Below are 21,921 nucleotides of genomic sequence, written 5' to 3' on the forward strand. Positions count from 1 at the left end.
AATATATTGAACGGTGTTTGTTAAATAATTTCCAAAATGATGGGCTTATATCTTTTAGGAGGCACATATGGCAATGGTCAAAGGCTAATAAACGGAAACATCGTAAATAAAATTCCAAATCGTAAAGATCTTGCATACATGAATTCCGTTAATAAACTTGACACAGAGGAAAATAGTGTTGGTTTGATGAACAAAAAACCGTGGATTCTGTCTATGATGTATAATGGCAAAAAACCTCCGGATGAACAGCAATCCTACGATAACATCGAAGACATTGAAAATGTAAACGAAAACGATAGAAAGACAATTCTGCAAATTAAAAAAGAAAATACTGTTAAAGATTTGACCCAAAAACTATCAAGTCAAAATATTTTGCAAAGTCCAACCGAAGAAAAAGTTAATCGAATAGGGGATATGTCCGGTTTAATATCTAAAGCAAAAGAAGGTTTGGCCAAATCAAAATCTAATGCGTTAATCAAAAGTCCTACTTCGGAATCGCTCCCTAAACTTGAAACAAAAAAAACTGAGAACGAACTTCGGTGGGAAGAATTAGCAAAATCGTTAAACAGATCTCTTAACCTTTGTGACATTGACTTCACCGACTTAACATCTGACGATGAAAATGATATTTTAGCACCAGCATTACCAGCGACTGGAATTCCTCCTCCACCACCTCCCCTCATTACTAACATGGGAATTGCTATTGGTGCACCTCCGCCGCCACCATTAAACAACAGAATATCTCCACCTACACCACCAAACGCGCCAATATTTGGAAGTAACATACAAAAATCTTCATCCAAACTAACAACTGAAAGTAAAATACCCATCAAGAAGAACAAAAAAACGGTGAAACTATTTTGGAAAGAAGTGCGAGACGACCCAATTACGTCTATTAAGTTAAAAACTGGGTTAATTTGGGATGAACTTACACCAGTTACTGTTGACACCCAGAAATTAGAGCACCTTTTCGAGTCTAGAGCAAAGGATTTAATCACAAAGGTGAGTTAAGAAAATTTAATTGTTCCTTACACGGATTTTATTTAAAATTAAATGGTAAATAGGCATATATGAAACGATATATTATTATTATTGTGGCTGGTGGATGTACTTTTGGTACTTTTAATCTGGTAGTTTTATTAGCCACGTGACTATATGTATAGTACCTACCTGTTCTGTTGGTTTTCATTTGGGAAGCCTTTTCATTTAAATGGTGATTTAATCAGAATAGATCAAAATTTTTTAACATTGTTCAAATGCATTAATGACGTAATACGTGTTTGTATATAAGAAGTATATGTATAAGCATTTAGAAATGGTAAATTACAATAAGGCATCCAAAAAAAAGACTAAAATTAGTGTGTACCTATTTCTTGGACAACACTGGATAACACAATTTGAAAGCACATAAAAAAATAAGGAAGTAGTAAATTTTTGATTATTCTAAAAGCAAAAAAGTTAAAGCACAATTTCAAAGTTGATGTTGTTCTAAACTAAACAATCAAAATTTTATTCTATTTTTTTTGCAAAATCTGTTTTGGAAGTGTGAATAGATCAATTTCATCAGCAAATGTTTTGTTTGTTGTTGAATGTTGAATGAACATTTTTTACGTCATTACCGCAACTACACAGATGTAAGTAGTTTTTCAATAATTGTTTTTTCGTGTATATAAATAGAACCATGTTCCAATGTAATGATATATTTAATTAATTAGTATTTTATTTTATTTGGTGAACTGCGCACGGCTTGTACCAACTTCAGGAGGTGAGTCGAATGATTTTTTGACGGTTAATTGCACGATTTTTGTCGTTTACACTCTATGTGTTACTATATTCAAAACTACATAAGATTTCGAGATTGAATTGTAAATGTTCAGTTAGTGAATAAATTTAGCACACTTTTTAGTTTTTAAAACGTTCGTCTCGAAATCGAAGTTACTATGTATTTTGTAGAATCTACTTTTTTCGACTTTCCCTTCATTATATTTCATTTTTCTACGCATGGTATATAGTGCATGGACAGCTTGGGTTATATCAGTAGACATGAAATGTGTTACATATTTTTTTTATTTATCCTCCCTCCATGTTTCTTAAATTTGTTATTGTATTGCTATTATTTTAAATAGTATATAAGGAAAGAAACATATTCAAATAGGTTGAAGAAAACAAAGACAATACATTACCACTGTGTATAGTATGTTAATATTAAGACCTGATTTTAATATATTTTTGTATTTGTTTCTAGAAACAACAGGAACTAAATAAAAATAAAGAAATAATCGTTTTGGATCCAAAACGATCTAACGCAATTAATATAGGAATGACGAAGTTGCCACCACCACGTTCTATTAAGACTGCAATTTTAAAAATGGATGCAACTATTATGAACAGAGAGGGAATTGAGAAATTATTAACAATGCTGCCAACAGAAGAGGAGAGGACTAAAATACAAGAGGCTCAAGCGTCAAACCCTGACCTTCCACTAGGAAGTGCTGAACAATTTTTACTCACCTTGGCGTCTATATCAGAACTACCGGCAAGACTAAAATTATGGGCTTTCAAATTAGATTTTGAAAATACTGAAAGGGAAATAGCCGAACCTTTGATGGATCTCAAACAGGGAATTGAAATATTAAGAATGAATAAAACTTTCCGCGGAATTCTCAGTACTTTATTGTCAATTGGAATATTCTTAAACGGAACAGAAGTAAAAGGCTTCCAAATCGAATATTTGTCTAAAGTTCCAGAAGTTAAAGATACTGTACATAAACACTCACTACTTCATCACCTTTGCCATATTTTAATGGAAAAGTTTCCTGAAGCGTCTGATTTATACTCTGAGGTATGGAATATCACCCTTTTTAAATATACAACAAAATCTAATTAAAACAAAAAAAAATAATATAAAATTGTGTTGCAGTAGCTGTTTGTTTTTGCAACAGTATTGTGAATTTGAGTTACAGAAAGCTTCTCCATTTTCGAAAAGCTTTAGTAACAGAAATAATTATCATTAGTCAAGTTTAATTTTGCCAATAACTGAGCAGTTCAATACAAGACTCCTACTTCTTGTACTTATGAATAAGTATTAAGTAATAAACTATAGTAGATGTATTCATATCTTTCGTTGTTTAAATTATTTTGACTAATTACGTTGTAATTCATCAGTCTTCTGTTATAAAAAAAGCAATTAAATTATATCAACCAATACTTGAATTCTTCGATTATTTATTAATATTGAATTTTTTCATTTAGATTGGCGCAATAACACGTGCATCCAAAATAGACTTTGACGAACTGATGCTCAATATTCAACGACTAGAAGCAGACTGCAAAGCCTCTTGGGATCATTTAAAATTAATAGCTAAACACGATGGTTCGACGATGATGAAAGTTAAAATGTCTGATTTCCTTACAGACTGCGCTGAACGGATCATTATTCTCAGCATCATTCATCGAAGAATAATAAATAGGTATTTGTAATTATTTAACCACTTAATTTAATTTCTAAAATAAATTGTACCATTTACATTTTTAAGATTCCATAAATTTCTGCTATGGTTGGGTATTCCTCTCCATCAAATTGTAGACACAAAGCCAAATGAATTTTGTAAAACTATTTCGGAATTTGCTCTCGAGTACAGAACAACAAGAGAAAGAGTTTTGCAGCAATTGGAAAAGAAGGCAAATCATCGCGAGCGAAATAAAACGAGAGGAAAAATGATTACAGAGGTATAAAAAAATGTAACTCACATGTCATACCAATTTGTCTGAAAAAACTTGTATAAATTTGCCGATATAGTTTTAGCGTACAATTTTTTTCTAAGATAACCATATTCGATTAGCATTTTAGTATTAATCCACTTTTAATTAAAGTCTAAACTAGAAGTTCCCTAACTAAGTTCGAAGAACAGTGTCATGATGAACTGTTTTTTAATTTTTGCACATATACGTAATAATACGTACCTTTCATTTGATACTATTAACAACCTTCAAATGCTAGTCGCTAAAAACTCGAACTTTTTGCGTGCAGTGAATGTAGAAGCTGGGACTTTATACATACATGGTTACATGTTCTTTCGCCCTACACAGACTACTTCAGAATAGTTATTTTTATTTTTTATAATAATTAGAAAAGCTTACATAAGAAAAAAGTATCTGCCTGGGACCAAATCCAGGACATGACGGACGAGTATTCTACCATTGCGACCAGCCTTGTCTGTATATGTATTTATAATTAATGCTCGCTCGCCACGTGACTTTCATTCGTTTCCCGAGTGATGCTTAAATTTTCTTCATTAAAGTTTACCTGCCTTACTGGCAACATACACAAATGATTATTATGTGTACATCCATGGCACAGTATCTTCAAGTGATTTTCCTCTCATTTTGTAATAAATATCAAAATATGTATCAAAAGTTTCGACGTTCACGTATTGATGATTTTACACTTTTAGATTGGAAAGTTTCGTTCTAAAGAAGATAGAGCAGATGCAGAGTTAAGGCAACTTCTTGGTAGTGATATTTCTGATGTTGAAAGTCTACAAGGAACTTTGCCGTGGAGAAGAAGAGGCAAAGATACACGAACATCACTACTCAGTCAGGCAAATGGTAATTTAACAGATGGCGATGACGAAATTCTAGAAAGTTTAGTTAAAACTGCAACTAAGGGACCCTCATCGCGTACAGCACCAAGAGAACGAAAACGAACCCGACACGCTGATAGAAAATCATGTAAGTAATTAGAAAACATTTACATATAATAGTGTTTCTTGTGAAATAACTTTATTACTTCTACCTTTATAAGAAAAAGGAGAATTTATAAATAAGTATATTTTCTGCTAGATGGAACTCACTCGATTTTGGGTCATTTTATAAAATTATCTGATTTAGTTTTTGAAAAATGACATGAGTACCGAATTTTCTAAGAAATGAAACATATTAAATAATATAATCTAGATATTGTTAAAGTGAACCTACTGAATGGCAAAAGCTGCTATCAAAATATTAGGAATTAAATTTAGGTTTTCGTAGTTTTCTGTTCAGGTTTTTAAGCCATCGAGTTCCCTTGTTAAATGTTGATCTATAAAAGAATCATGATTTACTAAGAAGTTTTCATGATGCTTGTATAAGCGTAAGCGTTAATGAAACGCCAAAAACCCCAACAAAAACACATTACTAAAAATATTTTAGTACCACTACATCTCATTAGTGTTTAATGCATTCACTATAATTTTATTATTAAGTTTGATAAATTGAAGTAAACTTTCGCCAGCGGAATTATCTATTAAAAGACCTGCTGCATGATTCGATAGATTTTTTTGATCGATTTTTTTTGGTAGGTTAGGGATTTTTCCTTCTCTTCAGGACAAAAAAATTTTCGAATCCCTCGTATACTTTTTGCAGTAATGTAACTCACTTCAATAAAATTGTGTTATTCAAATTATTAATTACTTGTATACATTGAAGTGAACAAAGAACAACTTCTAGCGTTATTGTTATTCCGTCAAAAAAGATAAGATTAGCGGAGTGGTAGAAAATCCGCTGTTTGTGTAAAAGTGCATTTGTTTGCGTTGGCTGCGTAGTTCAAGATAACGCCTTCCGTGGCATTCGTCGGTTGCACAACAATCATTGTTAGACGACGGCGAGGGTAATTTCTTAACTCGGAAAAATCCGCGGTGTACACAACCTGTCAAATAAGATAGTCCTTCGTATGGCGGAATCAACGCTCCTGCGTTTAAAGTCCATTGCTATTTTGATCGTTTACGCGAGCGCAACGGATTTAAGTACTCATTATTCAAGTAATATCCGTCTATCATCGGCAAATACGCGGAACTGCGACAGAGTAATCTATAGGCTAGATAAGTAACTCTTTCGCAAAACACGAGACCCAGACCCCCCTTTTGATTTTTTTTTAGCTTCATTCGGCATCCACATAAAACCAACCTATGATGTAGAATAGATCATTGGAAAAACAAAGAAATACAATAAAACTGCAATACAGAGTACACGCTAAGTAAAAATTCCAAACTTCAACATTAAGTGTAGGTACATTTAAAATATGCAGTAATATTTTGACAAATGTACTAGTGGCCAATGATAGTTTTATTAGAAAAAGATGAAAGAGAACAAACATTAAAAGAAAAAATAAAAATGTTTCCAACGATTTCTATAATTTGGGAATATTAGGGATATTTTTAATTATTTAATCAACAAAGTAAATAAAAATTAGTGATTGGAAATTGGCTTAAAATCGACAACACAATCTTACAACTTTAGTTACTTTAAAGAGCAATTTTTAAAAATAGCATGCTATATTGTACGAAATAATTATTTTAAATTATATCAAATAATAATCTAATAAGCTCTTACATGACAGCCTAATTGTAAACACTTCTAGAATCACAACTTCTAACTTTATAGCCTATAGATGTCGTTGTCAGCGGTACCTATACGCACCTAATGTAACAGATCAATTGAAAAGTCCCCGGCCTAAAATAGTAAAACACATTTTTTTCTGCAAAATTCGTTTTTTTTATTCAACATAATTCCCTTCAAGGGTGATACACTGATTATAGCGATCCTCCAACTTTTCGATACCATTTTTGTAGTACGATTTGTCCTTTGCTTCAAAATAGGCCTCAGTTTCGGCGATCACCTCTTCATTCGACGAAAATTTTTTCCCAACGAGCATTCTTTTGAGATCTGAGAACAGGAAGTAGTCGCTGGGGGCCAGATCTGGAGAATACGGTGGATGCGGAAGCAATTCGAAGCCCAATTCATGAATTTTTGCCATCGTTTTCACTGACTTGTGAGACGGTGCATTGTCTTGGTGAAGCAGGACTTTCTTTTTCTGCAAATGCGGTCGTTTCTCGGCGATTTCGTCCTTCAAACGGTCCAATAACGCTATGTAATAGTCGCTGTTGATGGTCCTTCCTTTTTCAAGGTAGTCAATGAAAATTATTCCACGCGCATCCCAAAATACAGACGCCATAACCTTGCCAGCCGACTGTTGCGTTTTTGCACGCTTTGGAGCGGGTTCATCGTGTGCAGTCCACTCCGATGACTGTCGATTGGACTTCGGAGTGAAATGATGGAGCCATGTTTCATCCATTGTCACATATCGACGCAAAAACTCGGGTTTATTACGCGTGATCATCTTCAAACACTGCTCTGAATCATCAACTCGTCGTTGTTTTTGGTCAAAAGTGAGCTCGCGCGGCACCCACTTTGCACAGAGCTTTCTCATACCCAAATATTCGTGAATGATGTGATGTATACGTTCCGTTGATATCTGTAGAGTGTCTGCTATTTCATTCAATTTCAATTTACGGTCATTCAAAATCATTTTGTGGATTTTTTTAATGTTTTCGTCCGTAACAGCCTCTTTTGGGCGTCCACTGCGTTCACCGTCTTCGGTGCTCATTTCACCACGTCTAAACTTAGCATACCAATCCTTGATGGTTGATTTTCCTGGGGCAGTGTCCGGAAATTCGTTATCAACCCAAGTTTTTGCTTCAACTGTATTTTTTCCCTTCAAAAAGCAATATTTTATCAACACGCGAAATTCCTTTTTATCCATTTTTTTCACAATAACAAAAGTTGCTTCACTAAAAATGCTATAATTCACAAACTAATGATGCGACAGCCGTCAAATTTATAGACACGTCTTTTGAAAGTTAGGACTAACTGAAAATCATATGGATTTAGTTCTGGTGCCGCCATCTATGTGTCAGGCCGGGGACTTTTCAATTGAACCTATATACTAATATTAAAATAATTCGAATTGGTCTGTATTACGAGCATACGTAATCCTAAAATGTAGCATCGTGCTACAGATAGCGTTTACTGCGGTATTTGTAGTATTTTCTTATACCAATATTGTTAAGAAGTAATTTTTTGATAGTCTGTAAGTTTAGATATAATAGGTAATCTTCGAAACTACTCATCCGATTTCAAAAATTCATTCATCTATAATTAGAATATATCTTCTCAGTGGACAATATATTGTTGCGCTAAAAAAAGGTACTTTCGTGGAAACTAATTTTGCATCGTAAGTCGACGAAAAAATACCCGAGCGAATGCTTTTTTTGAAATTAAAAATCATTTCACACCTCACATCAATTGTTAACGGTATGATAATTTTACAAAACAATAAATGAACTGTAAGATTCACTGTTTCACACACAATGTGCCTGTGCCCTTCGCGAACCACATCGTTCTGTCGACATTTTCACATATAGTGCCGTGCTCCTGCCGTGCTAGGGCTCGACTCAATAATACAATAATAAATTCTAACAATAAGACGTACATAAATTTAAATTATTACTTAATTAATTTCTTGAACTATGTATTTGACTTATTTATTGTTTTATAATAATGATACAAGCCACTAAAAGTGAAGTTTAGCTAAAAGTAGGGATATGTATATGTATACCCTATAGATATTTACCAAGGCCTCTGATAACATGAAGCTAAGAACTTGATTAATTAATTAAATCAACTTACATATATAACTTCTGTTATATACCTTCGTACTATTTCTACATTGTATCATATTTTATCATAATATTTGCCGATGTCAATTTATATCTGATCAATAAATAAATTGCTACTAGCCATGTATAACTAGGGTTGCCATCCGTCCGGGTTTCCCCGGATTTGTCCTAGTTTAGAGGGCATCCGGGGAGCGTCCGGGGGGGCTTCATTTGTAGTCCTGGTTTAAAAATTTAAAGTCTTGGGCCGCCCGCCACACACGTAAAAGAAATCTAACTGATTATTAAAACAAACTGTAATAAGATTCTGTTTTGTTAGGTACATTGAAAATGATGATAAAGAATGACTAAATTTAATTTTAAGGTCTGAAAATAAATAAAAGGGTGATTTATGACGTTTTCAACTGTTTTTTGTTACACTGACTATGTTTAAAAAAACCTGTTGACATGTCCGGGTTCTGGACTCTAAAATCCGGGGTTTTCACGCGTCTTGTCCTGGTTTCCAAATTTTAGAGATGGCAACCCTATGTATAACTAATGAAAACATTATGAAATATTATGGGTAGGAAGTGCTGTCTAAGATACTATCAGAACCCCCATGATCGAACGTAATGATTATCGTATAAGAAAAACGTTCACACATATGGCGCCTTTCGAATTTAAACCTGTTAGCTCGTATTAGTTATATTTTTGAAGTGAAACTTCTTTACGCACGGTAGGGTAAGTTCGTTTCATACGAGTTGCTATGTAACGAAATCATGCAACGATCCCCCCTCTACTCGGCCACGTAGTCGAGTTCGTAGTGGGGATCGCTTGAGCCGTGAGCGCGCTTCAATGCAACGTTCGTTACAGGCAACTCCGGCATGTATAGTGTAAAATTTAAATTCATAGTGTACAAATAATACCATTAAACCAATTCCTTAACCCCTATCCCGGTATGTTTGCGTGTTTGAAGAAGTTTCACTTCAGTAGCGTGTTGTATAATTACACGTTGTATTTTTTTTTTTTTTGATGTACAACTAAAGTGCACAAGGGTAGGACAGCATGAGTACGGCACTACATGTGTGAATAACCTTAATAAAACTAAATTAAGGCCTAGGGCGTACTGCGATTTAACACATGCTACTAAATAATCGTTGCGATTAAAAATCGCAACTAGTCCTATTTTTCTTGCGGCGTGATTGTCGCGGACGCAGAATGAATTGTGCTGATGATCATCTGTTGTTTTATACATAATTAATGAATACATTGTGATTATCAAACATGCTATATTATGAGTTCTCTATTGCAAGGGAAGAAGAAACATCACATAAAGCTTTGGTACGGAAAGAATGATATTCGAAATTTAAAAACGAAAATTATCGTTTTACTAATCTCAGATTTATGGTAGGATGGAACCAATATTGTCTCTTCTGCTTCCTTTTAGTATTATTAGCATTTATTCACAATAACAATTCAAATGACTAAAAGCTGCGATTATTTGGTCACAAACTAAAACTAAAAAATCGCAGTGCGCGCTAGACCTAAAAGCACATGTTTCACCAACTTCTAATGTTGACTTTCTCGTATTGATAATGCACACATTAGAAATGCATGAGGCACTTGTCCGCTGTAAAAAGTTTTAGTGATAATTGGGGTGAATCTTTTAATTTCTTTGTTTCTTTATCGCAGTCTCCATTTTCTTCTTTGTAGAAGACGGGTCGGGTGTTCATGCAAGTATACCACAAATATACGAAATACACGCGTTTACTATGAAGCAGTATCCAAACGTCATTAAACCCCGAAGACGTCACACGGCAGATTTCCTAGTACAACCAGCATAGGAAAGTGCTCAATAATAAAAGACAAATTAACAAAATTAATCAGGCACTTAGGACTAAACCATTGATTTTTTTATATGTACGTTTAGCTTATATACAAGACTCGGGCATATCCGGATGTTAAGAAATGAAGACGGAATTGTAAAATATAGGGTATAGAATATTACTATGTTCCACTTCCGCGTATTTGACGAGTAAAGACTAATTTTACTTGAATAAAAAAATAAACCTGTTTGCGTTAACGTTGAAAATGTCTGCGAACTTTAATCGTAGTGGTATTAATTCTGCCATTAGTCGGACTTCTTTCTTACAACAGATAATTTCGCCGGCGGACGTTTAGTCACTTTCTTTAAATATACTTAATAGTTATTAGCATAATTGAATGCAGGTAAATTTTTTTGTTTCCTGAAAATACGATTTCTACATGTTATTTTATTCTACTACATAGTTACATTGTTAACTGTTGAGAACTACGAATCCTTGTAGTTTCGGTCTATCCATCCGTATGACTGTTTTTACCAAAAATAGTTTCTTGAACTCAAAAATGGCACCTACACTATGATATTGAGTAAAGTCTAGTCTAATTATTAACGGTTTTACAAACTAATTTTAATAAATGCAAGTTGAAAGCTTAGCTGTATTTCCGTATACGGCCTAATTCTAAATCGCATGAAAATTTGTAAAGGCAAGGGGTTTTATTGCTGTGCTGAGCACGAATCCGACCGTTAAAAATCTCGCAAATGCTTATGTTACTAGCTTCGTAACGTCTAACCGGAACAGAGGAGCAGTTAAAATGAATTTTGCTGGAAGTGTTTGACTTACAGTCTTTTTTGTTTTGACGGGTAGCTCAAGATCATGAAGTTATGGTAGGTAAATCCAACAAGTGAGTTAATTTCGATATCTCAAAAACTAAGAAAAATACCGATTTTTTCATCCACCCACGCCCCTATACAAATTTTCATGCTATTTGGGGGTAATCCGTATGCGTAAGTATATCCAAAAACTTAATGTATATACACTTGTTTATTTTCTGTTAATTTATTTGTTCAGTAAAGAGATCGCGTACAAGAGAAAATAACCCATTTGGTGGCAAAGAGTCGTCGTAGTTTATATCATATTTGGTATGTTCAACGTGTGTTTTTGTTTTAAATTGATGAAGAGCTAACTGTACTGTTTTCAGTGTTATTGAGTGCGTGCATGTTTTATTTTTTTGTTATCAACAAACGGAAGAGCCCTTAATAAATATGAACCTGTTATGTTATTATTTGATAACCACATTAGGTACCTATTTATTTCACGAATAATGAGAAAATCTAAAATACTTGAATGTTTTAAATATTTACACTACTATTTCAGCTTTTTTAGAAGAAAATTAAATTGGACTAACATCAACTGATTACAAATTTCATATGCTACTGTTTTATAGTTGGCTCCTTGTGGTATGTTGTGTTTTTGCCTCGTTATAGTTTTTTTTGTAGCTCTTGTACATATCCCAGTTCAGCTATTAAATCTGACTTCTTCCCCATGCGTGCGTACAAATACTAAGTCAAGGTCCACATATTTATTACGTCACAAATGTCAAGTATCAGGAAAGTGTTATGTGGCATTGGTTTAATTCTTAAAAAAATACACATAACTAACTGTTCACATATCATCATGGTTATCGAGAGTCGAGAATGGTTAGCTACGCACCTAACACCTCAGAAAGAATTAGGTAAAACACCCTAGAAAGAATTAAGTAATAAAATTCCATTAGAACTTTCCGATAAATTTGAAATAATCCAAAATGGTTTCGAAGTACAGACCAAAACTGATGTTTTGCTAATTTTGTATGTTATTAGTGGAAGTTGGCACAAATCATACATGTCTTTTTAGTCTTCAATCAGTACCTAATTAAGTAACAGTTAATTGGAGTAAAAGATCCTTTACAGCATGTAGAAATAATAATTTTTCTAATTTGATAGAAATGGCTAATACTTGTCAGTACGACAGCTGACAGGCAGTTTTACTGGATTTAGAATACCTACTTACATACATTTACAAATTGCTTGATTTCTCGTTGCAAGGCAAATTTTCTGTTGGTGTAGACAAGTTGTATTCGATTTTGTTCTTAAATCGTGTAACTATACTATATTTCATGTTCATATTGTAAATTATTGTAAGACAATATTGAGAGCAGCTTATAGGGCTCAGCAGCGCCAGCGATGACTATTTTAGTCAGAGATAAAACACTTTTGTTGTCCCTATTATTATGACTACAATTCTGTATCTGTAATTAGAAAAAGGTAGTGGTACAATTTATATATACATATATGATTTAGACAGAATTCTAAAGAAATTTCATCAATGTTTTACAAATACTATGTAAATGTAACGAATGTATAAATATTCAGTTTTTATTAACTACCTTTTAATTAACAAACTAAAATGTTATTCGGGTGCTATTATATACTTTTAATTTTATGTGCATGCTAAGTTTGTGTGACGTAATAAATTGTGGACAAGCTGTTATTGAAATTACTATTACAACTGAACTGCAAAATACACATGCTTATTTTAAACTCTTAATTAAATAATTTTTATGCCTTGATTGTATTGTTTTAGTACGAAGAACATTGAAAAATGGATTATCGGAAGAAGAAAAAAAGCATCTGTCAACATACATTAAAAGTTATTAGAAGAAGATATCCATATAGAAATGCTAAGCTCATACAGGGTATTTTTTTTCAATCTGCTACTATTACGGTTTAATTTTTCAATGAATGAAGTTCTGCTAAGCTAATACTCACTTTACTTGCTCTTTTATATTGTGATACATTTTTAATTTAATTTTACACCATTTTATTTATTACATTTATGTAATAGGCAAATTGCTACTGCCTAATTAATATCTTTCAATAATTTTGCTAGTCTTAAATGATTTTACTCTATATTTGTAAGTTTTCCAATTGAAACTTGCCTATCCTTTTGTTTCCTTAGTTTTCGAATTAATTGTTTTGTTATCATTAATTTCTGAAACAAAACGTTTCAAATTCAATTATTCTCATGATAATGTGACTATGTAAATTAAACTTTTGTTACAATTATAGTTTTATTTTATACTTTCGTAAATTAAGGATGTGCTGGTAATAGATGACGATGCATCTAAAAAGTTGTGGGTTCGATGTTCACTTGCCATCAGTTCTTCTTCTATAATCTTTGAGAATGTGTCAAGAATAACATCGTAGGGTAATGATGGGCAATCAAAGACTACTGTTCTTTGTAATACTAAAATCAGGAAGACTGGAAACTTTGCCGGTTGTAAAAACCTCCAAATAGCTGAAATCCCAACGCAGAAACACAACAGTTACTTTCTTCAGACAGTTCTCTTATCTGCAAAAATTAACTTTGTTGCCGAAAAGTACTTTGGACGTTTAGCACGTTCTATATGTAACAATAGCCTTTTAAATAGCACTTCTACCTCTATTGAAGGTGCACACAATACTTATTAAAAAAAAGATTATTTGAAATATGGAAGAATAAAAGCATAAAAATTTAATGAAGTATCCTAAGGCTTAGTATGTGCGTGTGTGAGAGTAGTTTCGTGAATGAAGCAGAAACGCGTAAGCCGGAGTTAAAGACAAAATTCGCGCTATTTAATCAATGGCGCCTCAAGTGAGAGAAGAAATGAGAAAGAAAGGCACGTCAATTGTTCGATCTGATAACCTTGGTCTTTAAAAGCACGACGTCCTATGTTAGATGTAAAACTAACATTGTTTTATTTATTTAACTGTAAAAAAAACAATTTACGCACACGTACTTATATAAAATTGTTTATTTACTTTTAAAATATTTAAACAATTAATGTATAAACTAACAACTTAATAACAATAAGAAACAAAAGAAGAACTATGAGGTGTATAAAATATGCAATACATACATACAGGGTTAAGTACGAGAATTTCTTTTCAATGTAAAATATGTATAAGGGAAAACTATTCATACAATGTAATAAGCACCTCAATAATAAACGGAAGTTGTAAAAAAAATATTTTCTGAAGCTACGTAAACAAAGAAAAGGAAGAAAACCAAGTCAGTCAGAAAGATAATCTACAAATTATTCCCTATTCACTGTTTTATTCATGTTAAAGTTCGTCATGTTTAGGCCCTGAGAATTCTTCATGTGATATAAATCCATTTCTGTCTTTGTCTTCATGTTGGAAAATCTCTTCAACCAATTTGTCATGTTCAGCAAGCATCTTCTTAATTTCATCATTTTGTTCTCCTTCGCTAGCAGTAGCCATCTGCTTTTTTAAGTACTCGCTTACCTTAAAAATAATGTATCTTCAATTAACATTTAAAAACATACAGAATCCTTATAAGATTTTTTTTAACAAATATCGAAACATTTGAAACATCTTTTTGTATAATCCCAATATCCATATACCTCGTCTCTGCTGAGCATATTATCTTGATCTGCATCTATTTCTTTAAATACATTTGTTGTTGGGGGACTGTCGCCAATATTTATTAATTCTACTTCAAACAATAAAGTAGCGCCACCAGGTATTACATTTCCAGCACCTCGATCTCCATAACCCATACTAGCAGGAATTGTCAGTTTCCTTTTTTCTCCAACACACATATCCAATAATCCTTCATCCCATCCTTTGATAACTTGTCCTACACCTAGTTGGAATGTAAAAGGCTGGTCTCGGTCAAAACTAAAAGGAATGGTGAATTTAATGTTTATAATATCAATACACCATCCTAAAAAGAATTATTACATATTGATTATATTTTCCACTTGTTTAGTATTCATTACGTAAAAATGGAATGTAATTTTTAGAATTTTTTTGACGAACAAAAACTGGAGATTGAGTAAAATAATCAGATGTCTTTTACTTCTATTCAACAATGATTTACCTATTTTTGATTAGGGTAAGGAATATTTAATATATCCCTCTATCCCTTTTAATATATCCCAAAGTGAATTTTAGAGTTCAAATGATCATAAGCAAAAATAATAAAATTTTTTCACATACTTATACCAAAACTATAAGTGGGATATATTGCACTAGATAGGTGCACATTTAAGTTTGTGGTTAATTTGTCAAGTCGTCAAATAAATTGGTGAACTATAAACTTGTATTTCCTTCATTTTTGTGGTTTACAGAAGACAAGCATTAATAGATAAATTCCAAGTCGACGCTTTTCTTTTACTGATTTTTTATCTTGATAGTTTATTTTTCATGCTACGAATCATTATTATCATGAGATCGGTAAGACTGAAGACTTGAAGTGGGCACGCACCTGCACGTCTTATCCAAAGCTTCGCATTTCTCTAAAATTACTGCAACCTATATACATCTCTAACTATTTGCACACAGTAATCTGATCTAGATCTACCCCTGCCCACCCTTAACTTCTGTTTCTAATATATCTCTAACTAGTCCTTTATGTCTGAAAAGGTGCCCTACCAGCCAATTACGCATATTTGTTTTTGACTTACAAACGCCCTCTGTTCACCTACTCCTTTCTAATACCTCCTTGTTTCTAACCTTTTCTATCCACAGTATTTTTAACATTTTTCTATAACACCACAATATGATACAAGAAAATCAGATGGAATTCTATAGAACTGAACTAAATAAAACAATAAAAATCTCAATTCCACATAACCTAAGAAGCATCTTTCGCCATCCAAGGTTTCATCTTCAATTAGAGAACTAGAACTTATTTTATGGGGAATTTTGTATTTTTCATGTTTTTAATAAATCTTAAATTTAAAATTACAAATTAGTGAAAAGGTAAGAAACGTCTTGATTTGGAAAACGAAATTATAATGATACGCATGATAAGTAAGTTAGTAAGTAAGTAAGTTACAAAACAGATGAGATAGGTTCAAGAGGAAGCGGAAGAATGGGATTTTATTAAAACGAGTATAGATCCCCAGCTAAAGATATACTGGATTTTAAACAAAATAAGATTAAAAAGCTCTTGATAACAAACCAGATCGTAAGATTAATAGAGGAAAGATGGAAATAAAGAGCAGGATAGATGAAGAAGGGCAATAATGGTATAAAACAATAAAGTGGGAAATCAATAGAAGTGTAGAGCAGCTAATCAGCATTGGTTAGATAGTACGTAGGTATATGACCTACGGTTATAGGGTAAAAGAACACTTTGAAGTAAATAGAATTAATTAAAAGGAATTTTAGAGAAATAGGACACAATAGTAATCATTATAAGGAACAAATCAATAGTTATTTTATTTGAAAATGAGGAAAAGGCGGATAGATGGAAGGAATACTTAGAGAAGCTATACGCAGAACAAGCTAGGAAATGTATTAGAAAATGAAGACAGCGTGGATGTATGTGAATTAGAATACCTCATGAGAGAAGAGTTTAAGTTAAACATTAAAATATTTAAGGAATAATAGAAGCCAGGTATAGATGGTGTACAGGCAAATATTTTAAAACATGCAGGTCAAATGATTAGGAATAGTTTGTTTAAATTGGTTAGGCATATTACGAAACGGAATGATTACAAACGAAATAATGTTATAGACATACCATAAAAGATAGACGCGGATAGTTAGAGAATTTTAGAACAATTAGCTTAACTTCTTCTACGCCAAAAATCTTAATTGGGATCATACAGAGATGAATGAAATTTTAGGGTATAATCAAACAGATGAATGCGCGAGGCTTTATTAGCTTTAAGGATATTAGTTGAGAAATTTAACAATGTTAAGTGGGAGATATTAAAAATGCTTAAAGATATAGGGATGTGGTTTAGGTATAGAAAAGTAATAAGTAGATATGCAGTTTACATAAGAGCAACATCGTAGAGAAGTAAATATTACGAAGGGAATTAGAGGATGTGCATTATATAGGACGACTTTAAAAAAAACTTATTTGAACCGCACAATTAAACAGTAAATATAAAATAATAAACGAAACGTAAAATTGAAAGACCACATGAAGAATAACCAACATATATTTAAAACCAACTGTTTCTTTTTTAACGTTATCGTATGATACAATGCATTAAACGAGAATTAATGTAATATGTAATACCTGAAGCATATATTTTACGAGTAATAACAATATATTGGTCAAGAAACCCACCTTTATAAAACCCTGTGATTAACCTAACTGATTGCTAATTTTTTAATAATAAACAGCTATTCACCCTATATTAGTTTTCACTTTTAGAATTCGTACAATAACGGAAACAAATGGGAACTCCATAAGTACAACAAACTTCGAAAGGTGGCAATGTATGTATTTAAAAAGGCTAAAAGTTATACTAAAATGTCTGTCAACTAATTAATCGTAAGTAACAGACGACAGTGTTGTGTTATTCCAAAAATTTATACATAGTATGTGTACCAAAGCATTATTTATTGCTAACCTAAATAATTAATACATGAATGCGCTTTCCTAATCAGGTAATGAAATCTTCTGATGAGAGTCTATAATATAGGATATCCCTATTCATAATATGTGTAGGTATATAGGAGTCATTGACAGGTAATATATCGTATATAAAAGCAAAGTTTGGTACACGTTCAAGTGGTATGTATTTTAAAAATAACGGTTATTGAGTATTGTCAATGTGTTGTTTATCGTTTATAAATATAAATTTTTGTCTGTAAAATCAGCATAAATAATCGCTATTTTGTTAGAAATACCAGAGCATTTCCAGTTTTAAATCACTATGCTCTAATAACTAACATAAAATGAGACCAATCAAGTGCGAAGTAAGAGGAAGTTAGCACAAAGAATACAGATAGCGAAAATTGCTTTTAAATGTCCTTTCCGAATTAAAAATGCAAGAGCTGTATCCTATAGCAATGATAAGAGACGTTTTAATTGTTTAAACAGTTTGAAAGAAACAAAAATGTTTCTCTATGACAGACGAAGGGTAAAAAAGATAGACTAAAAAATAATTAGGAAATGTAGGCAGCTAATGAACAGTGGATTGATATGAAGTTTGAAGTAGGTAACACGAGAAGACTTATAATATAATTAAAAGGAATTTTAGATAAGTAGAGTACAGTAGTAATAATTATAAGAAACCAGACAGAGGTCATTTTGATAGAAAATGAGGAAAAGGCAGACAGGTGGAATATTACTATTAAGAAGAAAACCTATACGCAGGCCATGAGTTAGGAGATATATTAGAAAAGGAAGATAGTGTGGAGAAAGGTGAGCAAGGTTATCTCATAATGAGAAAAGAGTTTGATGTAGCATTAAAAAAATTAAAGAATAATAAGGCGCCAGGTACAGGTGGGATACAGGCGGAAATTCTGAAACATGCAGGACAAAAGGTTAGAGATCGTATGTTTAAGCTAGGTAGTTACATTTACGAGACAGGAAAAGTCCCGGAGGATTATAAATGGAACGTGATGGTAACGACACCTAAACACAGCGGCGCAGATAGTTGCGAGATATTTAGAACAATTAGCTTAACTTCCCATGCGTCAAAAATCTTAACTAGAATTGTACAAAAAAAAATGATAAAAAGAGAGAAAAAATTATTAGGGGGAAGGTCAGTTTGGGTTAAGAAGAAATAGAGGAACACGGGAGGCAATTCTAGTTTTACAAAGAGGCTTTACAGATAGCTTTTAATAAAATGAAAGCCGTATTGAGAAAATATTGTATGAAGTTAAGTAAAATAAAAATAGTGGTATGCAAGGGAAGAAAAAATAGGAAAAGAGCGAATATAGGAAACGAAAATTAGAAGAAGTGGCTGATTTTGGGTATCTAGAAAGTCGGATAAGTCAGGATGGAAAGAATAGTAGGGATATAAAGCAGAGGATAGCGTAGGGTCGAGTCGCCTTCAATAAAAGGAAGTCACTTATATGCTCGCAAACGGTTAATTTAAGAGTAGAGATAGACCTAGATTAGATTACTGTTCGCAAATACTTAAGGATATAGGATGTTTTAGTTTTAGGGAAATGCATAGATTGGTTCAGTATAGGACAGAGTGAAGGTGGACAGGCTGCGCTGACTGGTAGTCACATCCGAACTAATGCCAGGGTGTCAGTTGTTCGTTGGCATGACAATTCATAACCAAAATATATAAATCTTTGTATATATATAAATGAATTGCTGTTCGTTAGTCACGCTAAAACTCGAGAACGGATGGACCAATTTGGCTAATTTTGATCTTGAATTATTTGTGGAAGTCCAGAAAAGGTTTAAAAGGTGAATAAATATGAAAGTTGTTAACTATCTTTCAGATTATTTTTATGTAGATTGATAAATCTTAAGTTTTGTCACAAATTAAATTTCTGAACGCAACCATAATATTTGACATTTGGTCATTTTAGGTCTTTTATTTATCCATTGAGGCAGTACGATGTTTGCAGGGTCAGCTAGTAGATAATAAAATTCTAATTTATTACATTTAATAATTTAAGTAATTAGAAAAAATATTTTTGAGTGAAATATAATAATTAATAATGAATTTTAATAATACGAAGAATTCTGGAGCAGTTTTCTCCAAAAAAAATGTACATTCTACAAATAAGAAATATTGCATTATTAACGCGATTAGTGCCGAAATTGCAAAATGTCGAGATTCAGAAGTCGATTCAATAAATTCAAGAACTTGATTTACCGATTAAAACATTTTAATTGCTTGATATAATAAAAATTTGGGAGACAACTTTCAACAATGACAGCTGACACCCTGGCAGTAGTTATGTTAATAGTCACGAGATCGCGTAACGCCATGAACCACTTACTAATTGTTAAACTATTTTTTCCTAATAACATTCATCGAAGTGCAGAAGTCTTTTTCAATTCAATTTTAAAACTACAGAAAATCAGGATAATCTACACTAACCATATACCATAATCTAAATTTTAAAAGGTTCATAATCATAATTAAAAAGAAAAAAAGAAATTATTCACCTCTTCATGATTAGATTATGATTGCCCTGATTTGATAATTATTAAAGATTGTATTTCTTTTATCTCTAAGTATACAATTAAATCGATAGTTCTGTTTCAATGGGAGAAATTAAAAAGTATTAAGAAAAAATACTTTGACGAAAAACATTTTCTTTTAATGCTATTGTTGTCAAGATCTTTAAGCAATTAATAGCTGCAGTAGCAAATTATGTAGGTCAATAAAAAGTACTAGTATAACTTATTTCAAGTTTCTACGTTGCAATATTTTTGAAAAAATTAGCTATCAGACGGACGAATACGTGAATGATTCTTATAAGGATTTCCGTTTTCCTTCTGAAGTATGGAATCCTAAAAAGAGAAGCAACTCATTTTATTTTCCAATGTAATCGCCGTTATATCAATACTCTTATAATACCTACCGACGAAACTTCTTCTAAAGATAGGCTATTACATTAGTGTACCTATTAGTAATTGGTAGGTTACAACTGTTTTTTTTTAACATGAAGTATATTGTCTGCATTTGAGGATGAGTGTACGTCGTTAAGATTCCAAAATGTATTTGAATATTTCACAAAGAATTACGAATTGCAATCTATTTTCTAACACGAATTGGACGTATGAACACATACGGAGCGAAGTGTAAAGCTTATGCCTCTCATGGTCGGATTTATCCTATAAAAATTCAAAGAGCAGCCTCAAGTTACTCGCGACACTACTTTATATACAACACACATACGATTGTACTGTATCGTATTCGTATGAATGTGTAATGTGTTCACTTATACATATTTATTCTAGTACATATCCGTATTTACAGAAAATTTCTCTATTCATGACCCTCTTTATATTTAATAACGTCATCGCAATTTCGTTTTCTTTTTAAATTAGAAATAGTATGTTGGAGATAGCGAACAAGTGGTCATAATAAAAATGTACTTATATAAGCATAGATTATTTAAATGTTTTAATTGCTTTTGCTTCAATATACAGGGTGTTATCTAGTTGTCTCTAAAAATAAAAAGAACAAAGAATAACATTGCTTTTAACTGTAAAATTTTTGGAAAATTGTTGGATCAGCAAAAAGTGAATCCTCGTAGCGCATTGTTGTTACTCTCGTACAAAAGAGCAATTTCGTTCGAAGCTGTGAAAAAATTCCATCAAATTGTAAAGTAACAAGCATTACCTTTGGAAAAATTTTAGCCGAACCTAACTATAGACAAACGATTACAAAGTATGTATACTATTGGGATCCGTCAAATGGTCATACACCATCTGGTGGCAAAATTTATAACTCGAATGAGGGAAAAATTTACACAGGAACTGTGCACCCAAATTGTAAAATTGTTTATTGAAATAATAAAACACGTTAAAAAAGTAAAAATTTATTTGATGATGGAGTCGACGAAGTTTTCTTCTAAAGTTAAATCAAATAAAAAGTTAATACGTTCAGTGAAAAGCTGCAATAGCCCTTCAGATATAGATCTTCACTCTTCACTTACATTAACTACTTTCCAATAAAAACTAACCGTTTTATATATGTAAAAAATATATTCGGAAAATTAGAGAAAAAAGTAAACTAATAGAAGCTTGGATGAAAGCAGTAGGTATCAAAGAAGTGAATTCCGGAATAAAAATTTGTTCACGTCATTTTAATGCACATGATTATATTTCAGCAAGTATTTACCATCAGCCATAACCTT

The 21,921-nt window shown here is 32.3% G+C and overlaps 2 protein-coding genes across 12 annotated transcripts in view; one reads left to right on the forward strand and one right to left on the reverse strand.

Moving 5' to 3' along the window:
* Positions 1-13,400, forward strand: part of LOC108735605 (FH1/FH2 domain-containing protein 3) — a 73,669-nt gene extending 60,269 nt beyond the window's left edge. For 7 of the 11 annotated variants that reach the window (XM_018467633.1, XM_018467634.1, XM_018467636.1 and 4 more), the window contains 6 exons: positions 59-1,003; positions 2,244-2,842; positions 3,253-3,470; positions 3,537-3,729; positions 4,455-4,731; positions 12,917-13,400. In XM_018467633.1, the coding sequence (XP_018323135.1) occupies positions 59-1,003; positions 2,244-2,842; positions 3,253-3,470; positions 3,537-3,729; positions 4,455-4,731; positions 12,917-12,990 (2,306 nt within the window). In that variant the 3' untranslated portion in view covers positions 12,991-13,400. Of the gene's footprint in view, positions 1-58; positions 1,004-2,243; positions 2,843-3,252; positions 3,471-3,536; positions 3,730-4,454; positions 4,732-11,362; positions 11,434-12,916 lie in introns of all 11 variants that reach the window. The other 4 variants (XM_018467631.1, XM_018467641.1, XM_018467630.1 and 1 more) reach the window with 2 other exon arrangements.
* Positions 13,401-14,186: 786 nt separating this feature from the next.
* LOC108735606 (FK506-binding protein 2) overlaps positions 14,187-21,921 on the reverse strand; it is a 15,881-nt gene continuing 8,146 nt past the window's right edge. Inside the window, exons 2-3 of the mRNA XM_018467642.2 lie at positions 14,739-15,015; positions 14,187-14,619 (exon numbers count right to left, since the gene is read on the reverse strand). Coding sequence (XP_018323144.1) covers positions 14,437-14,619; positions 14,739-15,015 — 460 coding nt within the window. The 3' untranslated portion in view covers positions 14,187-14,436. The remainder of the gene's footprint in view (positions 14,620-14,738; positions 15,016-21,921) is intronic.

The sequence above is a fragment of the Agrilus planipennis genome, unplaced genomic scaffold (genome assembly GCF_000699045.2).
Source record: "Agrilus planipennis isolate EAB-ADULT unplaced genomic scaffold, Apla_2.0 scaffold101, whole genome shotgun sequence".
In the NCBI taxonomy this organism is placed as follows: Eukaryota; Metazoa; Arthropoda; class Insecta; order Coleoptera; family Buprestidae; genus Agrilus; species Agrilus planipennis.